This window comes from Triplophysa dalaica, chromosome 21, assembly GCF_015846415.1.
Source record: "Triplophysa dalaica isolate WHDGS20190420 chromosome 21, ASM1584641v1, whole genome shotgun sequence".
Taxonomy (NCBI): Eukaryota; Metazoa; Chordata; class Actinopteri; order Cypriniformes; family Nemacheilidae; genus Triplophysa; species Triplophysa dalaica.
Genome location: NC_079562.1, coordinates 277501 through 297226, shown reverse-complemented (window position 1 = coordinate 297226; position 19726 = coordinate 277501). Strand labels below are relative to the sequence as shown.

The window sequence follows — 19726 nt, the reverse complement described above, 5'->3', positions numbered from 1 at the left end:
ACAACAACATAAACGTCCGGTCCCATGTCATTAATATGAGACAAATCAACTGTATGAGATCTGAAAGAATCAAATGAATCACAAAAACTGAAGCAGTTCGATGAGACTTGATGAGACAACACAACGCATACAGAGTTAAGAGCATGATCGGAATCTCAACAACTGAAAGACTAATTGTGCAAATATCTGTTTGGCCCAATAACTTAACAATAAGTCCAGATGTTTCTCTCCATCAGAAAAGTCTGGTTATCGGTGATGTTGTGTTCTGTCATGATGTGAAACTGATGAGAGTTGACACTGAAATAATAAGAAACCTGTTTGACAAACACAAACACAAACACACATAACTGATGGACTTGATCTTTCACTTCACATTAATATTCAGTAAAACTACATTCAATCACGTGTTTCACATGCATCTCATTCACAATCTATCAGTGACACACACATGACATGACACTATGATGTCACCTGATGGATGGATGATGTTAAAGATCGTAGATGCAGATGTTCTTCAGTGGTCATGTTAATGGGATGTGCAGGGCTGTCCACCTCTGATCCAAAGAAATCAAGACTTCAGATGCAGATCTGAAATAAAGCACACAATTACATTTAGTTGTCCTTCACATCAACACTTCAGAGATATACAAAGTTGATATGTGATGAAGATGATGTGATCTGGAATCAGATTGTGATGCAGACGTGACTCAGCAGTATGATGTTATTTATGGGATGTTGGTGGGTCTTTTATAGTCTGACTGATCTCAACAAACATCAGTTTAGATGGAGAGTGATTGTGTGATGAACAACCTCAAAACATGCATTAAACATCATGATTATCATCCTCATCATCTCTGTGTGCAGTGCAGACATTAACATCAAGAGTAAGATTTCACAAACATGATGTTTGAAGAATCTGACATGCACTCATATATTTCTCCTTCACTAGATGTGGATTTCTAGTCTGTCTGTGTGATGTTATTGAATCATCTTCTGTAGAATATCATCAACTGATGTAAGAAATACACTTTCAACTCTTTAATCATTATGTCTTTTGAAATATTGTGCAGCAAATTATTTATTAAAAACATGTCAAATGTTAAAGTAAAAGCAGTTCATATCAGCAATCCTAGCAGATGCAGTAGAAATGAAATGTGAAATCATAAAATGTGTTTTGACTCCACAGACACACATCATCATCTTCATCTTCATCATCGAGTGCTTTAACCAGAACCCATCTCCTCTATTAACAGTGTGAAACTCAAACAATGCTTCTGTGGTTGTTCATTTCCTCTCATTTATCATCAGTGTTTCTTCACTACACACATCATCTTGTTATCGTTTTCATCCATTAGTTTGTGTTCTGACCATAGGACACACACACAAACACACACACATGTTTGCACAGCTATCTTTATGAGGACACACACAATATTTTTCACTGTCAATGCTAATATCATTCATATAACAAACATACGATTTCACAAGACATAATGATTAAAGAGTTGAAAGTGTATTTCTTAGATCAGTTGATGATATTCTACAGAAGATGATTCAATAACATCACACAGACAGACTAGAAATCCACATCTAGTGAAGGAGAAATATATGAGTGCATGTCAGATTCTTCAAACATCATGTTTCTGAAATCTTACTCTTGATGTTAATGTCTGCGCTGCATGTTGAGATCAGTCAGACTATAAAAGACCCACCAATACCCCATAAAGAACATCATACTGCTGAGTCACGTCTGCATCACAATCTGATTCCAGGTCACATCATGTAAAACTTTAAAAAACAACAGAAACAGAACTACTCGAATGTGATGTAGAATATTTGTATTATTAGGGAACGTCACATGACTGACATGAGACACAGAGACAAGCTGATAAACGCACTCAATGTCTTTTATATATCTACTGCACTGTACCTTTAATAACCGCATCAACTCATCTACTGCACTGTAACTCTAATAACTGCATCAACTCATCTACTGCACTGTAACTCTAATAACTGCATCAACTCATCTACTGCACTGTAACTCTAATAACTGCATCAACTCATCTACTGCACTGTAACTCTAATAACTGCATCAACTCATCTACTGCACTGTAACTTTAATAACCGCATCAACTCATCTACTGCACTGTACCTTTAATAACCGCATCAACTCATCTACTGCACTGTACCTTTAATAACCGCATCAACTCATCTACTGCACTGTACCTTTAATAACCGCATCAACTCATCTACTGCACTGTAACTCTAATAACCGCATCAACTCATCTACTGCACTGTACCTTTAATAACCGCATCAACTCATCTACTGCACTGTAACTTTAATAACCGCATCAACTCATCTACTGCACTGTACCTTTAATAACCGCATCAACTCATCTACTGCACTGTACCTTTAATAACCGCATCAACTCATCTACTGCACTGTACCTTTAATAACCGCATCAACTCATCTACTGCACTGTAACTCTAATAACCGCATCAACTCATCTACTGCACTGTACCTTTAATAACCGCATCAACTCATCTACTGCACTGTACCTTTAATAACCGCATCAACTCATCTACTGCACTGTAACTTTAATAACCGCATCAACTCATCTACTGCACTGTACCTTTAATAACCGCATCAACTCATCTACTGCACTGTAACTCTAATAACCGCATCAACTCATCTACTGCACTGTACCTTTAATAACCGCATCAACTCATCTACTGCACTGTACCTTTAATAACCGCATCAACTCATCTACTGCACTGTAACTCTAATAACCGCATCAACTCATCTACTGCACTGTAACTCTAATAACTGCATCAACTCATCTACTGCACTGTAACTCTAATAACTGCATCAACTCATCTACTGCACTGTACCTTTAATAACCGCATCAACTCATCTACTGCACTGTAACTCTAATAACCGCATCAACTCATCTACTGCACTGTACCTTTAATAACCGCATCAACTCATCTACTGCACTGTACCTTTAATAACCGCATCAACTCATCTACTGCACTGTACCTTTAATAACCGCATCAACTCATCTACTGCACTGTAACTCTAATAACCGCATCAACTCATCTACTGCACTGTAACTCTAATAACCGCATCAACTCATCTACTGCACTGTAACTTTAATAACCGCATCAACTCATCTACTGCACTGTAACTCTAATAACCGCATCAACTCATCTACTGCACTGTACCTTTAATAACCGCATCAACTCATCTACTGCACTGTACCTTTAATAACCGCATCAACTCATCTACTGCACTGTACCTTTAATAACCGCATCAACTCATCTACTGCACTGTACCTTTAATAACCGCATCAACTCATCTACTGCACTGTACCTTTAATAACCGCATCAACTCATCTACTGCACTGTACCTTTAATAACTGCATTAACTCATCTACTGCACTGTACCTTTAATAACCGCATCAACTCATCTACTGCACTGTACCTTTAATAACCGCATCAACTCATCTACTGCACTGTAACTTTAATAACCGCATCAACTCATCTACTGCACTGTACCTTTAATAACCGCATCAACTCATCTACTGCACTGTAACTCTAATAACCGCATCAACTCATCTACTGCACTGTACCTTTAATAACCGCATCAACTCATCTACTGCACTGTACCTTTAATAACCGCATCAACTCATCTACTGCACTGTAACTCTAATAACCGCATCAACTCATCTACTGCACTGTAACTTTAATAACCGCATCAACTCATCTACTGCACTGTACCTTTAATAACCGCATCAACTCATCTTCTGCACTGTACCTTTAATAACTGCATCAACTCATCTACTGCACTGTACCTTTAATAACCGCATCAACTCATCTACTGCACTGTAACTCTAATAACTGCATCAACTCATCTACTGCACTGTAACTCTAATAACCGCATCAACTCATCTACTGCACTGTACCTTTAATAACCGCATCAACTCATCTACTGCACTGTACCTTTAATAACCGCATCAACTCATCTACTGCACTGTAACTCTAATAACCGCATCAACTCATCTACTGCACTGTAACTCTAATAACCGCATCAACTCATCTACTGCACTGTACCTTTAATAACCGCATCAACTCATCTACTGCACTGTAACTCTAATAACCGCATCAACTCATCTACTGCACTGTACCTTTAATAACCGCATCAACTCATCTACTGCACTGTAACTCTAATAACCGCATCAACTCATCTACTGCACTGTAACTCTAATAACCGCATCAACTCATCTACTGCACTGTACCTTTAATAACCGCATCAACTCATCTACTGCACTGTAACTCTAATAACCGCATCAACTCATCTACTGCACTGTAACTCTAATAACTGCATCAACTCATCTACTGCACTGTACCTTTAATAACCGCATCAACTCATCTACTGCACTGTAACTTTAATAGCTAATGTCTGTAACTAATGCACACTTAAGTCACTTGCACTATTGTATAGTCTATATTGTTATCTGTTCATAACCACCTGTACATTAATGTTTACAGTATATATCCTTCTGTTTATATTGTTCATAGTACATACCGACTGTCATATTTTCATAGTACATGCCCATTGTATAGTATCTTCCTAATATTGTATTCTGTATTTATTCACACTGTATATCCTGCACTTGCTAATTGCACTTCTGGTTAGACCTAAACTACATTTCGTTACACTGTACTTGTATATGTGTAATGACAATAAAGTTGAATCTAATCTAATCTAATCTAATCTAATATCCGGATGATGCTGGTGTGTCTCTACATGAATTTAATCTTCAACATTTAATATTTGTAGGAAAATGTCACAGTGCAACTGTCTGTTCTTTCAATGAAACCCTATAAATACCTTAAAGTTTGGTGTTTTCTCTGTTTTATTTTGATGGTTTAATCTAACCTGAGGGACCATAATACACTCAAGTAAATGAAGAGCGTGTGATATACTGAAGATCAGCAGCAGGTGGAGCTGTTTCACACACAAACACTTCAGATGAAGATGATGAACAACATCCGCTTTCATCACTTTGTCTGCTTGACATTTTGCTGAAAGACTGTAAAAATGTTAAATAATGTCGACAGATGAATCTCTTAGAATCAGAGCAGCATCATGTGTGACTTCATCAATAATCTCACAAATGAACAAACTAACAGAGATATCACACAACAGAAACTGAGGTCTTCATCAGTTATGAGGAGTTCTTTTTCATTGATCACTATATTAATTCAGTAGTTAAATCATGCTTTTAAACTTCTGTCAAAAGGTAGATCTTTTCTATCTTTTAAAGATCTTGAGAGAGTTATACATGTGTTTGTTTTATCAGGTTTACACTCCTGCAGCGCTCTGATATTGGACAGCTCAAATCCTCCTGGTTCTGGCTTCAAATGGTTCAGAATGGCGCTGTCAGATTTTTAACAAGGGTTTGTAAACGAGAACACATTACTCTGGTTAAATGTCTCTAAACTGGTTGCCAGTGCAATATAAAAGTTGATTTTGTTTGTTTTTAAGTCTATAAAAGGTCTGTCACCCTCCTATTTGTCTGATCTTGTTAATGTGAACAGGGCGGTTTAGGGTTAAGTCAAATATAGTCATTTAGTTTATTACAATTCTTTGAATGTTTGCTGTGGTGTATTTACAGTATTCTGTGTTATGTTTTTTTCCTCCTTTGTACAGCAGTGGCCAACCTTTGTTGTGTTTATTTGTGCTGAAAATATAATGATGAAATGAAGAGTATTGACTTTTGGAACAGCTGAAGCAGAAAGTTCTGATGAAATATCATGAGATCACTTTACTGCAGTCATCACAATCATCAGATGTGTGTGTGTGTGTATGTGTGTGTTCAGATGGATGATGAGGATATTGGGTGTTTTTTATTCATCTTTGTTTTATTTTGGGGTTATTTTTAGTGTCAGATTTTCCGGAAGAATCTCCCACAGATCTCACAGCAGGTCATCTTCTGATCGCTCGCACACTGTTCTGAGGTCAGCTGTGTGTGTGTGTGTGTGTGAATCGCATACAGCAGATTGTGAGTTATCTACAATATTCTACAAACACACACATACAGCTGTTTCCTGTGTTCACATGTCGTTCACACCTTATTTACTTCACACATGTGATTATACAGTTTGTTGAGGTCTTTCTTCAGAAGAATTTTTGAGCACATGTGGGAAACGGGCAGAGAAATGACACAAGCAGTTCCTTCTTTCACATCCATTTTAAAAGGTCTGAGGGCTCTCTTCCCTTCACTGTGTTACGCCACACATGTTCACTTCAGCTCTCATCATGTTAAACACACGCTTCATCATCACAACTCCTGTGTTCCATATCTCAATGTGTTTCAGTGATGTGCCATCTCATCCACATGCATGTGAGCGTGCTTGTGTGTTTGTGATGTGTGTGTTGCGTGTTTGTATGTGTGTGTGTGTGTGTGAGAGGAATAAGAGTTGCATGATTGAAACCTCAGTTGTGTGGCTCTGGTTACCTAACTGACTTCCTCTGGCCATTTCCTGTCCCTCTTTTTGATTTGTGAACGTTCAGAGTAATGTTGTGTAGATCATACACAACCATAAACACTTTCTTCTGTGAAGCTGAAACATTCAGAATAAAGTTTAAATCTCTCGTTGTGTTGATGTGCCGTGTGAGTTGATGTGTGAAACATGTGATGGTCTGTAGTGACAGAAACCTCTCTCTCTCTCTCTCTCTCTCTCTCTCTGTCTCTCTCTCTCTCTCTCTCTCTCTCTCTCTCTCTCTCTCTCTCTGTCTCTCTGTCTCTCTCTCTCTCTGTCTCTGTCTCTCTCTCTGTCTCTCTCTCTCTCTCTCTCTGTCTCTCTCTGTCTCTGTCTCTCTCTCTCTGTCTCTCTCTCTCTCTCTCTCTCTCTCTCTCTCTCTGTCTCTCTCTGTCTCTCTGTCTCTCTCTCTCTCTGTCTCTGTCTCTCTCTCTCTGTCTCTCTCTCTCTCTCTCTCTCTCTCTCTCTCTCTCTCTCTCTGTCTCTCTCTCTCTCTGTCTCTGTCTCTCTCTCTCACACTCTCTCTGTCTCTCTCTCTGTCTCTGTCTCTCTCTCTCACACTCTCTCTGTCTCTGTCTCTCTCTCTCTCTCTCTCTCTCTGTCTCTCTCAAGATTCAAGATTCAAAGGAGCTTTATTGGCATGATAAAAGAAAATTTACATTGCCAAAGCACAAGATTAAATATAAACATGCAGAAATACAGATTAAGATCAAAAATAAGATAGAATAAAATTAAAAGTCTATAAGTAAAAATCTATATATATACATCTCAATATAAACAGAAAAAGAGTTTTAATTAAAGTTCTCAATGAGGGTGACAGTGTCAGTTTGTGTGTGTTCTGTCAGTGTTGTGTTGTGTTGTGCTGCTTGTTCTTTGGTCGTGGCAGGACTTGACATATCTTGCAGCAGGTTTGAGCTTCTTGACTTTTCTCCCAGTATGTATGAGATCTTGTCCTTTTGTTGAAACTGCTCAAAGTCTTTGTGTAAGTTTGTAAACTGGGGGAAGAATGTTTCTCTGATGTGTGTGTAGTTGGGACAGGAGAGGAGAAAGTGCAGCTCTGTTTCCACTTGATTGTGTGTGCAGTGTGGACACAGTCGCTCTTCTCTCGGTGTCCATGTGTGTCTGTGTCTGCCCATCTCTACAGTGAGCTGGTGATCACTGAGTCTGTACATGCTCAACACTTTTCTTAGTTTAGGGTCTGATACGCTTGTGAGCTATTCTGACACTTTATATTCTCTCTTTAGTGACAGATAGCATTCCAGTTTACTTTACTGAGCTGTTGCTTCTGTCCAGTGTTGGAGATATTTCTCTTTTTGTCTTTTCATCATTTGGTTTAGTCTGGCTGGGGTTTGGGGTTGACTTGGGCATGTTTGGGGTTGTAGAGTTAGTTGTGAGATCAGTTGGATGAAGGGGTTTCTCTCTGGGCTCAGCTCTTGATGACTTAAGGCTTTGTGATGGAGTGTGTCTGTGTCGCTGTTCTTAAGGTGTGTGTAGAATTTTAAAGCTCTTTTTTGTATTTTAATGATTAGAGGATACAGTCCTAATTCTGCTCTGCAGGCGTTGTTTGGAGTTTTTCTCTGTACCCGTAGAATGTTTTTACACATTTCTGTTTGCAGAATCTCTATTGGGTGTTTGTCCCATCTGCTGAACTCTTGGTTGGCGAGAGGACCCCAAACCTCACTTCCATACAGCGCGATTGGTTCTATAATTGATTGTATTATTTTCAACCAGATTACGGTTGGGATGTCAATTTTAATATTCTTTTTGATGGCGTAAAAGGCTCTTCGTGCCTTGTCTCTCAGGTCATTCACAGCCTTGTTTAAGTTTCCGGTGTTACTAATGTTTATACCAAGATATGTGTAGTTCTTGGTGTGTTCTAGGGGCACGTTGTTTAGTTTGAAACGGTTATGTTGGTTTTGGCTACTGGGCTTTTTTTGGAATATCATGACTTGAGTCTTCTTAAGGTTAACCGATAGGGCCCATGTTTGGCAGAAAGTGTGCAGGGTGTCCAGATGTTGCTGTAGACCCTCTTTTGTGGGTGACAGCAGCACCAGATCGTCTGCAAACAGGAGGCATTTCACTTCGGTGTCTTGTAAGGTCGGGCCGGGTGCTGGTGACTGTTCTAGAGCTCCAGCTAGTTCATTGATGTAAATGTTAAATAGTGTAGGACTTAGACTACAGCCCTGTCTCACTCCACGACTCTGGGAGAGAAAGTCTGTGTGCTTGTTGCCAATTTTAACTGCAAGTGTGTTATTGGTGTACATTGATTTGATGATGTCGTAGGTTTTTCCTCCGATGCCGCATTGAATCAACTGAAGAAAAAGTCCCTCATGCCAGATTGAGTCAAAAGCTTTTTTGAAGTCAACAAAGCATGAGTAGAGCTTTCTTTTCTTTTGGTTTGTTTCTTTGTCAATTAAGGTATGAAGAGTGTATATATGATCGGATGTGCAGTATTTGGGTTGAAAACCAATTTGGCATTTTCTCAGGATGTTTTGGTTGTTTAGATATTGGATAAGTCTGCTGTTAAGAATGTTACAGAGGAGTTTACCTAGGTTGCTGTTTACACATATTCCGCGGTAATTATTAGGGTCGAATTTGTCTCCACTTTTATGGATTGGAGTTATGAGACCTTGGTTCCAGATTGTGGGAAATATACCTGTACTTAAGATGATATTAAACAGTTTGAGGATGGCGAGTGTAAGTTTTTGGTCTGTGTGTTTAATCATCTCGTTTAGGATACCGTCGATACCACTTGCTTTTTGGGATTTAAGTTTTGGTATATTTTGGCCCAGTTCAGCGAGTGTAATTGGATAGTCTAAAGGGTTTTGGTAATCTTTAATTGTTGACTCCAGAGTGCATAGTTTGTTGTGTAGGTTAGTTTGTTCATGGTTCTTGTTTATTTTACTAAAGAGGTTTGAGAAGTGCTTTATCCATACGTCTCCGTTCTGAATGGGAAGATCTTCATGGTGGGGTTTGTTAAGTGTGTTCCAGTGTTCCCAGAAGCGATTTGTTTCTAGAGATTGTTCAATTCCTTTTAACTGGTTTTGTGTATCTTGTTTCTTTTTCTTCCTTAGTGTGTCCTTATATTGTTTAACATTTTCATGGTAGAGTTGGCGTGTGTTTACATTGTCAGCATCTCTGTGTTTCTGATTTGATAGAATTCTTACTTCTTTTCTAAGGTTTTTACACTCCTTATCAAACCATTTCTCATTTACAGGCTTTTTGTTTGGTTTTGTGTTAGTGGGTTTTAGGTTAGATAGTGTTGCAGATATTGTAAAAATTTGGTCAATCCTGTCTACTGCTAAATTTACACCTTCATTATTGTGTGGAAATGGGGTATCGAGGAATTTATTCAGTAGGTTTTGAATTTTTGGTTCACGAGTTATGCTTTTGTATGTATCTTCGCAATTTTGTTTCCACCTGAAAGTTTGTTTTAGGGTATGGAGGTGAGTTTGTTTTGATGCCTCTGTGTTAGGTTTGGATCTATTGAGGTAGAGAGTGATTTTACTGTGATCTGACAATGGGGATGGTGGGCTGACTCTGAACGCTCTGAGGGAGTTAGGATTCAGATCCGTGATGAAATAGTCTACCGTACTGTTACCCAGCTTAGAACTATAGGTGTACCTGCCGTATGAATCTCCTCGTAGTCGTCCATTGACCATGTACAGACCCAGTGTGCGACAAAGATGGAGAAGTCTTGATCCATTTTTGTTTGTTGTTTTGTCGTAGTTCAGTCTTTGTGTGTGAGTAGGTGTGGGAAGGACATCTCCTCCTGGAATGTGTTTGTCTCCCTTGGTGTGAACTGAGTCTGATTCTTCGCCTGTCCTGGCATTTAGGTCACCGCAGATCAGAACATTGCCCTGTGACTGAAAGTAGTTGATCTCCTCTTCCAGGATCGTGAAACTGTCCTCATTGAAGTAGGGGGACTCTGCTGGAGGGATGTAGGTTGCACACAGGAAGATATTCTTATCTGTTGAAGTGATGGTCTTGTTGATTTCTATCCATGTGTAAAACTGGCCAGTTTTAATCATTTTTATTGAGTTAGCGTATTCGGACTTATACCAGATCAGCATTCCGCCTGAGTCTCTTCCCTGTGTGACGCCAGGCAGTTTGACGGATGGAATGATGAATTCTCTGTAGTTTGTAGGGCGACCAGTGGGTCCGTCTCCTCTACTCCATGTCTCCTGTAGGATGAGGATGTCTGAGTTTTTTGTTTCAGAGCTGAAGTCTATGTTTTTGCTTTTCAGTCCAAAAGCAGATGACCTCAGGCCTTGAATATTCCAACATGATATGGTAAATGCTTTGCTATCCATAAGGTATTTATTTATTTATTGCAGATTTTGTCTTGAGACAGTAGGTGTGAGCAGATCAGGTTCAGCATCTGATGGATGTCTTTTAGCTCGGCTGTTGGAGCTTGTGCAGATGTCGGTGTGGAGTTTCTGCTCACTGTCTGGGCATAGCTTAGGCTGCTGGAGTTCTGTTGCATGTGCCGGGTGGGGGGTGTAGGCAGCAGGGGTGGTGCTCTGGTCTGTTGGCTGTTGTTTTGGCAGGGAAGGGGTCTCAGTCTTTGGCTGTTTTTTGAAGGTGCGATGTGGTTCATCCATGGTCTGGGTAGGGACTGCCTTGCTCTGTTGCTTCTAGGAGGGTTGTTGCGGTTTAGAGCAACATCTTTTAATTTCTTTGCAAAGATGGGGACAGATGCTCTGTACAGGTGTACATGGTCATAGAGGCATGTGAGGTCCAAGGTGGGATGATGTGCCAGGTGCACTTGAGGTTTGAGTGCACAAGTTCTAGAGAGATTTGCGTTTACTTGTTGAATTGTGTCTGGGTGGAAGTCTTTCCGTGGTAGCAGTGTCGAGATGGTGATTTTGGCATTTGGGAAGGTGGTTGTAGCTTTTTCGATTACCATTTTTAAGTGCTGTGGCCACTCTTTCTTGTTGTGCTCTGAGGTCGTTTGTGCCAGTGTGGATTATAATGTGGCTTGGTGATCCTAGGTTGTCCTCGTTCAGTAGTCTGAGGGCACTGTGCGTGTTGGGGCACCAGAGTTTGGACACCCTTTGTTTGGGGAAGAGCTTTTTTTCGTCTATGAATTTCCCATTTGAGTCTATCAGAAGGACAATATCTGTTTTCTGTGAGTCCTCGGTGGGTGTTGGAGTGTTGTCAGGTTCATTGCGTTGATCTGTACTGGGCAAAGGGTTTGGTGAAGATGGTGAGTTTTGGCTGGGTTGTGACAATGAGGTCTGTGAGCTGTGGTCCGTTTGAAGGGTGACCTGTTGTTCTGGACCATTTTTGGAGATGAGGGCTGTGAGGTGGGTATCTTTTTCATGCTTCAGTTCTCTTATCTCCTCTCTTAAAGCAGTTAGCTGGGTCCGGTGACTCTCTGTCTGCTGTGTGAGCTTGGTTTCCAGTGATGCCAGCTGAACCTTGAGCCTCTCCCTCCCTTGCACTAGCTGCTTCACTTCGGCCTGAAGTGAAGACAGTTCTTTCCTGATGTTGTCTCCCTCTTTTTGTTTGGCTGTGGGTTTGTTGCCGGATTGGTCTGGGCTTTGTATGGTTTGGAGAGAAAGGGTAATTTCTCTGAGCTGTACTAGTTCCCCCTCCAGGGCTGTAAATCTCTCTCTCATGTCAGTATAGTAGCAGTGTGAATGGAGGTCCTTTGTTTGTTCTGCGTTAGGAAGATCTCTATGTTCTTGCTGATCATCAGAAACTGGGGTTCTGTCTGAATCCTCTATGGTAGGTTGCTCATTGTTGGGTTCCAGTTGTAATCTTCCTTTGATACTGAGGAAGTTTTGTTCGAAAAGTCCTTGAGTGCTTTTCACTACAATTATCCCTGTTGTTTTGTAGATGTTAACATTGATCATTGTTACGTCATCCTCATTTTTAATTTTTAGCTGGAAACCCCCACAGATGCCTTTTCTTTCAGCGTTTGGGAATTCTGAGATGATGGCTTTGTGCCATGAATGAGGTCGGTTGGTGTAGAAAATCAGGTTACTGGTGCTACCATCTTTATGAAGGTCTGCGAATAAAGTCTCTGAGTTTTCTGTGAATCTTTTGTTTTTGTAGACTTTCCTTGCTGTATCGTTTGTAACCTCTTTTGGGTAGTGTAGAGGAATGGCCTCCACACATTGGGGTTGTGCATCCATGGTAAAATGGGCCGTTCACACCTGTGTGGGCGTTGGTTCAGGAATCTCCTTTGTTTGGTCCAGTCGTTTTCTCACCTTCCAATTCACACCTCTGAGGCGTGGGTCATGTGGTTGAGCAGAGTTTGCTGCCTCAGTAACACTATTGTCTCTTTGAGTAAAACTTTTAGTTTCTTTTCTTTTGTTTGTTTTGTTTGTTTGATTGTAGTTATTGTCGAGTATTTGGCACAAAGTGATGGTAAAGTACTTACTTTGGTACCTGGTAGAAGATAGTCCTTGATAATCTAGACCTCTTGTTATTTTTGGTTTGTTTTGTAGAGCAGGATTGTTGGGTTGGTGTCCTTTGTGTCCTTTTCTGATATTTTGTTCCAGAAATCCAGATTAAGAGTAAAAGTTTGATTCAAAAAGCAACAGGTTCCATTAATGAAGGTTTGTGTATGTCTCCTTTGTAAAAATTTCCAAGGAATTTCAGGTTAATCCAGTAGTAAAATATGTTTGTTGCAGGAGCTCAAGAGTGTGTGACCTCTCTCTCTGACTGACTCTCTCTCTGTGTCTCTCTCTCTCTCTGTCTCTCTCTCTCTCTCTGTTTCTCTCTCTCTCTCTCTCTCTCTCTCTCTCTCTCTCTGTTTCTCTCTCTGTTTCTCTCTCTCTCTCTGTCTCTCTCTCTCTCTCTCTCTCTCTCTCTCTGTTTCTCTCTCTGTTTCTCTCTCTGTCTCTCTCTCTCTCTCTCTCTGTCTCTCTCTCGGTCTCTCTCTCTCTCTCTCTCTCTCTCTCTCACTCTGTTTCTCTCGCTGTTTCTCTCTCTCTCTGTCTCTCTCTGTCTCTCTCTCTCTCCCTCTATCTCTCTCTCTCTCAATAGTGTGTTGTGTAAGTGCACTCACAGCTTCTTCCTAAAATTGTGATTCTCTTTCATCACATGTTTGTGTTTTTGTTTGTGATCGTTGCTCATGTTTGAGCAGCAGTGTGATGCTGTGAATCTGAGGAAAGATCCAGAGCTTTCTCTGAATGTAGGTCAACATCAGTGTTCTTAATAAATCATCCATCCAAACCTCAAGAAGAGAGTCATCAGGTAACGTGTCACTGTTCATCATGACCCATGTGTAACTGTTAAAATGAGAAACAACTGTAATAAGAGGTTCTCATGAGTTTAATACAAATAAGGGCTGTCAAACGATTCATCACATTTAATCGCATCCAAAATAAAAGTTTGTGTATACATAATATTTGTCTGTGTACAGTACATAATAACTTTGTTTTAAAAACACATTCAATACACATGCATATATACAATCATTTATAATTATTTAAATTATTAGTAAAAATAAATAAATACATATATTTTTTAATGTTTCCTAAATATTTATACATGTATGTGCATGTGTTTATAAATGCAAAATTAATATCCACAGTAAAGAGAAATATATAACATAAACACAAACTTTAATTCAGTTTGACAGCCCTAATAAAAATGTATATTTGATTTTAAGACTTTGTTCTCATTTTTTTCTCTTGCTGTTGACCCAATTAAACGTGTAATCTCCTGAAACAGTGAGTGTTTTATCTGTCAGCGTGTGGTGATCTATTTAAACACATGAAACCCTCATGAACAGCAGAATATAACATGCTGTGTGTGTGAGAATGTCTGGTCAGGGTGATACTGAACGATTCAGACGTCTCACTGAAGCCCAGAATTTAAACCTTTAACTTCAAATACTGTTTACAGGTGAAGTTTTAACAATATCTGAATATTTATTCTAAAAGATCAACTAAACCCCGTGGCAGTCGTGGCCTAACGATCAGAGAGTCGGACTCTTGATCAAGGCATCTTACCCCTTCCTGCGTGCTGCAGTGATATCTGCCCACTGATCCGGGTGTGCGTGTGTTCATCACTTGTGTGTTCATCACTTGTGTGTTCATCACGTGTGTTCATCACTTGTGTGTTCACTACTCTCTGGATGAGTTAAAAGCACATAGGTCATATTTTGTTTTTGGGTCACCATATCTGACTCATATGTCAATTTTTTTTCTAAACATAGCTTCTCACCGCACACACAGATCTGGCACTAGAAATCTATTGAGTTGTTCAGCTCCATGATATCTTCACAATGTCTCATGTCTGCTGTATATGAACTCATTCCAGTTCCAGTGGCGGAGCCAGAGGGCTAGTTGGGGTGGCAATTGCCACCCCAGACGAAGTTCTTGCCACCCCTGTTGCCACCCCGCTGAAAACATTACACTGTTAGATTTTTACGAACATTTCCCAAATCTCCCAGCGGACGTGAACGCATCCTTACGCAGCACGCACAAGCGTTCAGCCGCAGCGTGCTGTTGCTGCTACACTTTTCATTGGTTAAGCTGACACGCAGCACTTTCGTGACGTGCTCCAAACGGCTCCAAAACAACGCCGACAGCACACGGGGTCGATGAAGAGCATTTTGCTGGTATGTACGGCTTTTATTGGTATTAAATTAAACGAAGTAGTGTTTTAACGGGAAGTAAGGGAGACGTTGCACTTTAGTGCTTGGCATTAATACTTCATGAGCATTACTAGTCGTGAAACTGACTTACTAATACTGTCACGCCTGCGTGAATATGCTTAAAACATGTCGTTAGCAAATGTTCAGCAACAATCACAGACATTAGGTAGACTTATTCATATTGGCACGTGTAATGCAGCACTAATCTTAGTATAACAGACCGTTGTCATGAAAAACAGAGCGTTGCCATGGACGCAGGATTCTAACCGTAGAGACTGAACGGACTATTTATTTAGCGGAAGCATTATAAATAGTTTTTAAATCAATAAACTCCCTTTTAAATCAATATGTTGTGTCAAATTATTTATTTATTTGGTAGGTAGCCATGTAATAAGCGGGATAATGTATAGCGAGGTGGTTGTTATAGCGAATACAACCCCTTCAGGCTGATTTAAGATCCCTCCGCTTCACGCCGGGCTCCTAAACAGCCTGTCGGTGTTTTATTCGCTATAACAACCGCCTCGCTATACATTATCCCTTACTTAACATAACATGTCTAGATGTCTTTAAGCAATTTTCCTTATGTTGTCAAATAGGCTAGACCTCAATATACTCAGATTTTGTCGTCATGTATTACTTTAGTATTTGTATTATTAGTAACGGTGTACTCATGGTAAATAATAACAAGCAAATTGTTCCAAATTATGGTTTCTTCATGAGGTGTGTAAAACATTTTGCTTCATCTCACCAGAACCGCAGAATTATGCTGTTCTGAATCTGAATGTTTGTATTTGTGAACTTGGTGGTGCCATACCATGGGTAGATGCAGGTTATACCTGGTACAACTATTGAAGTTTATCATTAGAGTCAGTGTTAAAGGGCTCTATGTTTTTTGTTGTATTGTTGTTCTACTATTATTCTTGTAGTACATGTTTGAATGTGTACAACTGCCTAGTCCTGCCTTGTTTTGACAGGTCCAAGTTTACCTCAGTTTTTTCTCTTGGACTTGATTAGTCCAAGGAGCACTTTGAATACTTGTTGTTCTATTTTTGCTGTATACTTAATACATATATAATTGTGTACATTTTGGAAAATAAACAACTTTAATCTATATACATTTTGTGGAAAATAATTTATTTTTACCTTGACACCCCTTTGCCACCCCTGTTTTTAAAGTGTAGCTCCGCCACTGTCCAGTTCTAGACCATCTTCTGTGCATGTCCTCATTACCACCGCAGGAGATGATGCTGTCAATGTAAAAAAAATGTTTTTTTATAGATCATGAACCATCTTCCGTCTCTGTATGTATTTTCACACATGACACTTGTCTATTAGAGGTGTCAGAGTGTTTGGTGGTCGCAGTTACCTAAATACTCATTTTAAACTCAAATGAGATTGATGTTTCTCTCTCTTGAAATGAAGTGCAACTGTTTGTGTTTGTTTTATTATTATGTGAATCTACTTTCATTGACTTCAATATATACTGGATCATATTCATGAATTAGACCGAGATAAATAAGATAAACATTAAGGTTATATACGATTAAGGAACATTTACGTAAACAGAAGCTCAAGGTGATTATTTATATATCATTTATTTTATTTTATCTTTTTAGAGCAAAATATCACAATAAATAGAAACATAAACAGGAAAAACTGAATTCATCATCTTAAATATGAAATAATTTTTGTAGGCACCTTACAGAACTCGTCTGTGTACTGTGACACATGTCTCCGTCTCATCCAATCAGCGCCGCTGTCAGTCAGAACCCCGTCCAATAAGCATCCGGTGTGATGTCAGCGCCGCAGGACAGGCGGAGAATGCGTGAGCGCGCTGCGAGGTCGTGAGCGCACATAGCAGTTGCCGAATGAGACACGCGTGCGCGCTATTATCGGATCATCTGATTATTAATCGAGCGATTGAGGGATTGATCGATCGATGATGTCCGCGCTGGAGGAGTACGAGCGCGCGCCCAAGCGACTGAAGGTCTCGGCCGAGGATGACGAGGAGCTCGAGGAAGGTGAGGAGTCAGATTCAGCATCCGCGGGGCTCGTGCACGATGACGAGGATGAAGATGAAAACGAAGGGCAGAGCAGAGCGCGCAGGAAGGTCAGACTGTCAATCACTTAATGTTTGTCAACGTAAATATTTCAATATTCATGAAAAAAAAAATGTCATTTGTATTGACATGAGACGCTAACCCGAGGAAAAAGATCAACAACTAAATAATAAACAAATGAATAAACGGAATACAGGCGAAAAAAAATGTAAAGTCGTCATTTAATAGTACAATAGTATCATTTGAATGAAATATGATTTACTGTCCGTGTAGATAAACAGTCCCATACGTTACACACGTGATCTCTCGAACACACAAGTACCATACAGCAGAAACACAAACAAACAAACATCACACGTGAAGACATCATGTTACGTGTTCTTAATAACAGTCAATTCATTTCATTTGCTCCTTAAAAATCTGCGCCAGCAGCATGTTTACCATCTGACATCATTCCCTGACAACAATCAATATGTCTGATAATATCGCAAAAAATTTAGTAAAAAAAAATATTGACCAAGAAAGAAACAAAAGCAAAATAAAATATTAATTTGACTGATAGGATTATTTATTATTTTTAAAAACAAGCTAGTATATATATATATCAATAAGTATTGTTTTTGTGAATTCTGTTGGCTATTATAATAAAAAAGATGTTTGTGAAAGTATAGTACAGTGAAATGTAAGTCACTTTGTGTAAAAGCTTCTAACAATGCAGAAAAAACAATGTGTCTGAAATCATGAGGCCTTGAAGTGAGACGGAAGCCCAGAGATGAAAACGGTTTATTTTTGAATGTGCTTTTCATAATGCATATGGTTTCAGTGCAGCTTTACAGAACATTGATGTTTTAATGTCACCATGGGCGTAGCTAGAGTCTAAAAATGAGTGAGGTATCAATAATCTGCCTCATATTAAACCTAATAAATGCTATAAATAATTCAACTTTTATAAATATAATAAATTATCAACTTTCAGACTGCAAACCCGCTCACACAACTGTCAATCGGATGATGCATAAAGTGAAATGAGTGTGTGTGTGTGTGTGTTTTAAGAACTGGGTCCTACAAAGTGTGCAATCTACCAACATGTACTTATATGTAGAAGTGTGTGTAAATATAAACACATGAACATGCTTACACAGAAAATCTGCTGATAGAACGCTGATACTACAAAAAGATGTGCCTCCGTGTGTTTCCTGTCTCCTTAATTTACAAATTTTACCGGACATTTGTATAACTGATGTGAGAAGCTACAGAAGACTGATGGGAAATCAGTAGTTATGGTGTCATGACTGATCTCACTATGCTGGAGGATTTGGAAAACTTATTGAAAGCACAATTGTTAAAGATGCACTATATAGGAAAGAATAACTAAACCAAAAACATTCAAACAAACAAAAAATAAGATCAAAGGGAGGTAAGCATATTAATCATCATTACAAAAATGATATCAATAAAAAGTTTGAACATTGCTTTTCTATCACTACATCGCTTTACCAAATCTTAGAAACATTTCACCAGAAAACAACTGCAAATTTGGTTTCTATTCTGAACATTTTCATAAATCTCCTATAAATAATTCTGAAATGAACACTAAAACCAAATTTAGCAAAACATGCATTGCAGAAAGAATGTGTTTTGAAAGAGCGCTGTGATGTGTTCAGTGACATTTTTAAAGAAAGGTTTACTCATCATGTCTGGTTCATTGGAGGTGTCTCTCAACACGAGCAGGACGTTTAAGAACATGTGGGATATATTAACAATGATTCATTTCTATTAAGACCCATGAGATGATGTTTTACTTATAGAACCTTGTACACATAAGGCCGTGAGTCCTCACATGTTCAGTGTTCACAGGTGTTTGATGTGATGCAGTGGTGTAAAGAGTACCTGAATACCATACTTAAGTAAAAGTACAGATACCTTGCAGCGAAAACTACTCCATTACAGGTTACAAGTCACCAATTCAGTAAAAGTCTTGGAGTCTCTGATTTGAACAGTACTTGAGTATTTTACTTGTACTGAATGTGGCTCAAAGCAGCACTAGTCCTCAACAATATAACAAAAATAACAAATATTTTGAATAACAAAAACAATTGATTCGTGAGTAGAGCAATCACATTTATTTTCTTAAATCAAACTAAGACAGAACACCTAAAAATTGCAACAACGACACCATGACCTACGTCTACTACAAACACTCAAGTCTCATTTAAGCTTAAGTGCTCATAATAAACCAAACTCTTTCAAAAGGTTTCTTCAATACAAAGGATACATAAAATAATGTTAAGTCAAATTAAAAAGTCAAAGAACTGGACATGCTGGTTCTAGCCTCATCATCAGCTGCTGTCATGTCCTCCTTTCACATATAAACCGCCAACGATTGACATTGATAACCCTAACACATTGATCATTGATAATGCAATTGTATTCACATAAAGAAGCCATGTTGACAAGTTTTAGTAAGTAAGAGCAAAACCCACAAGATATAGTACCTTCA

General features: G+C 39.1%; 1 protein-coding gene across 1 annotated transcript in view; it reads left to right on the top strand.

Annotated features, from left to right (window-relative positions):
• Positions 1-16969: 16969 nt before the first annotated feature.
• The window catches only part of LOC130410643 (heterogeneous nuclear ribonucleoprotein L-like), a 16611-nt gene continuing 13854 nt past the window's right edge, over positions 16970-19726 (top strand). Inside the window, exon 1 of the mRNA XM_056735427.1 lies at positions 16970-17276. Within this exon, the coding sequence (XP_056591405.1) occupies positions 17106-17276 (171 nt within the window). The 5' untranslated portion in view covers positions 16970-17105. The remainder of the gene's footprint in view (positions 17277-19726) is intronic.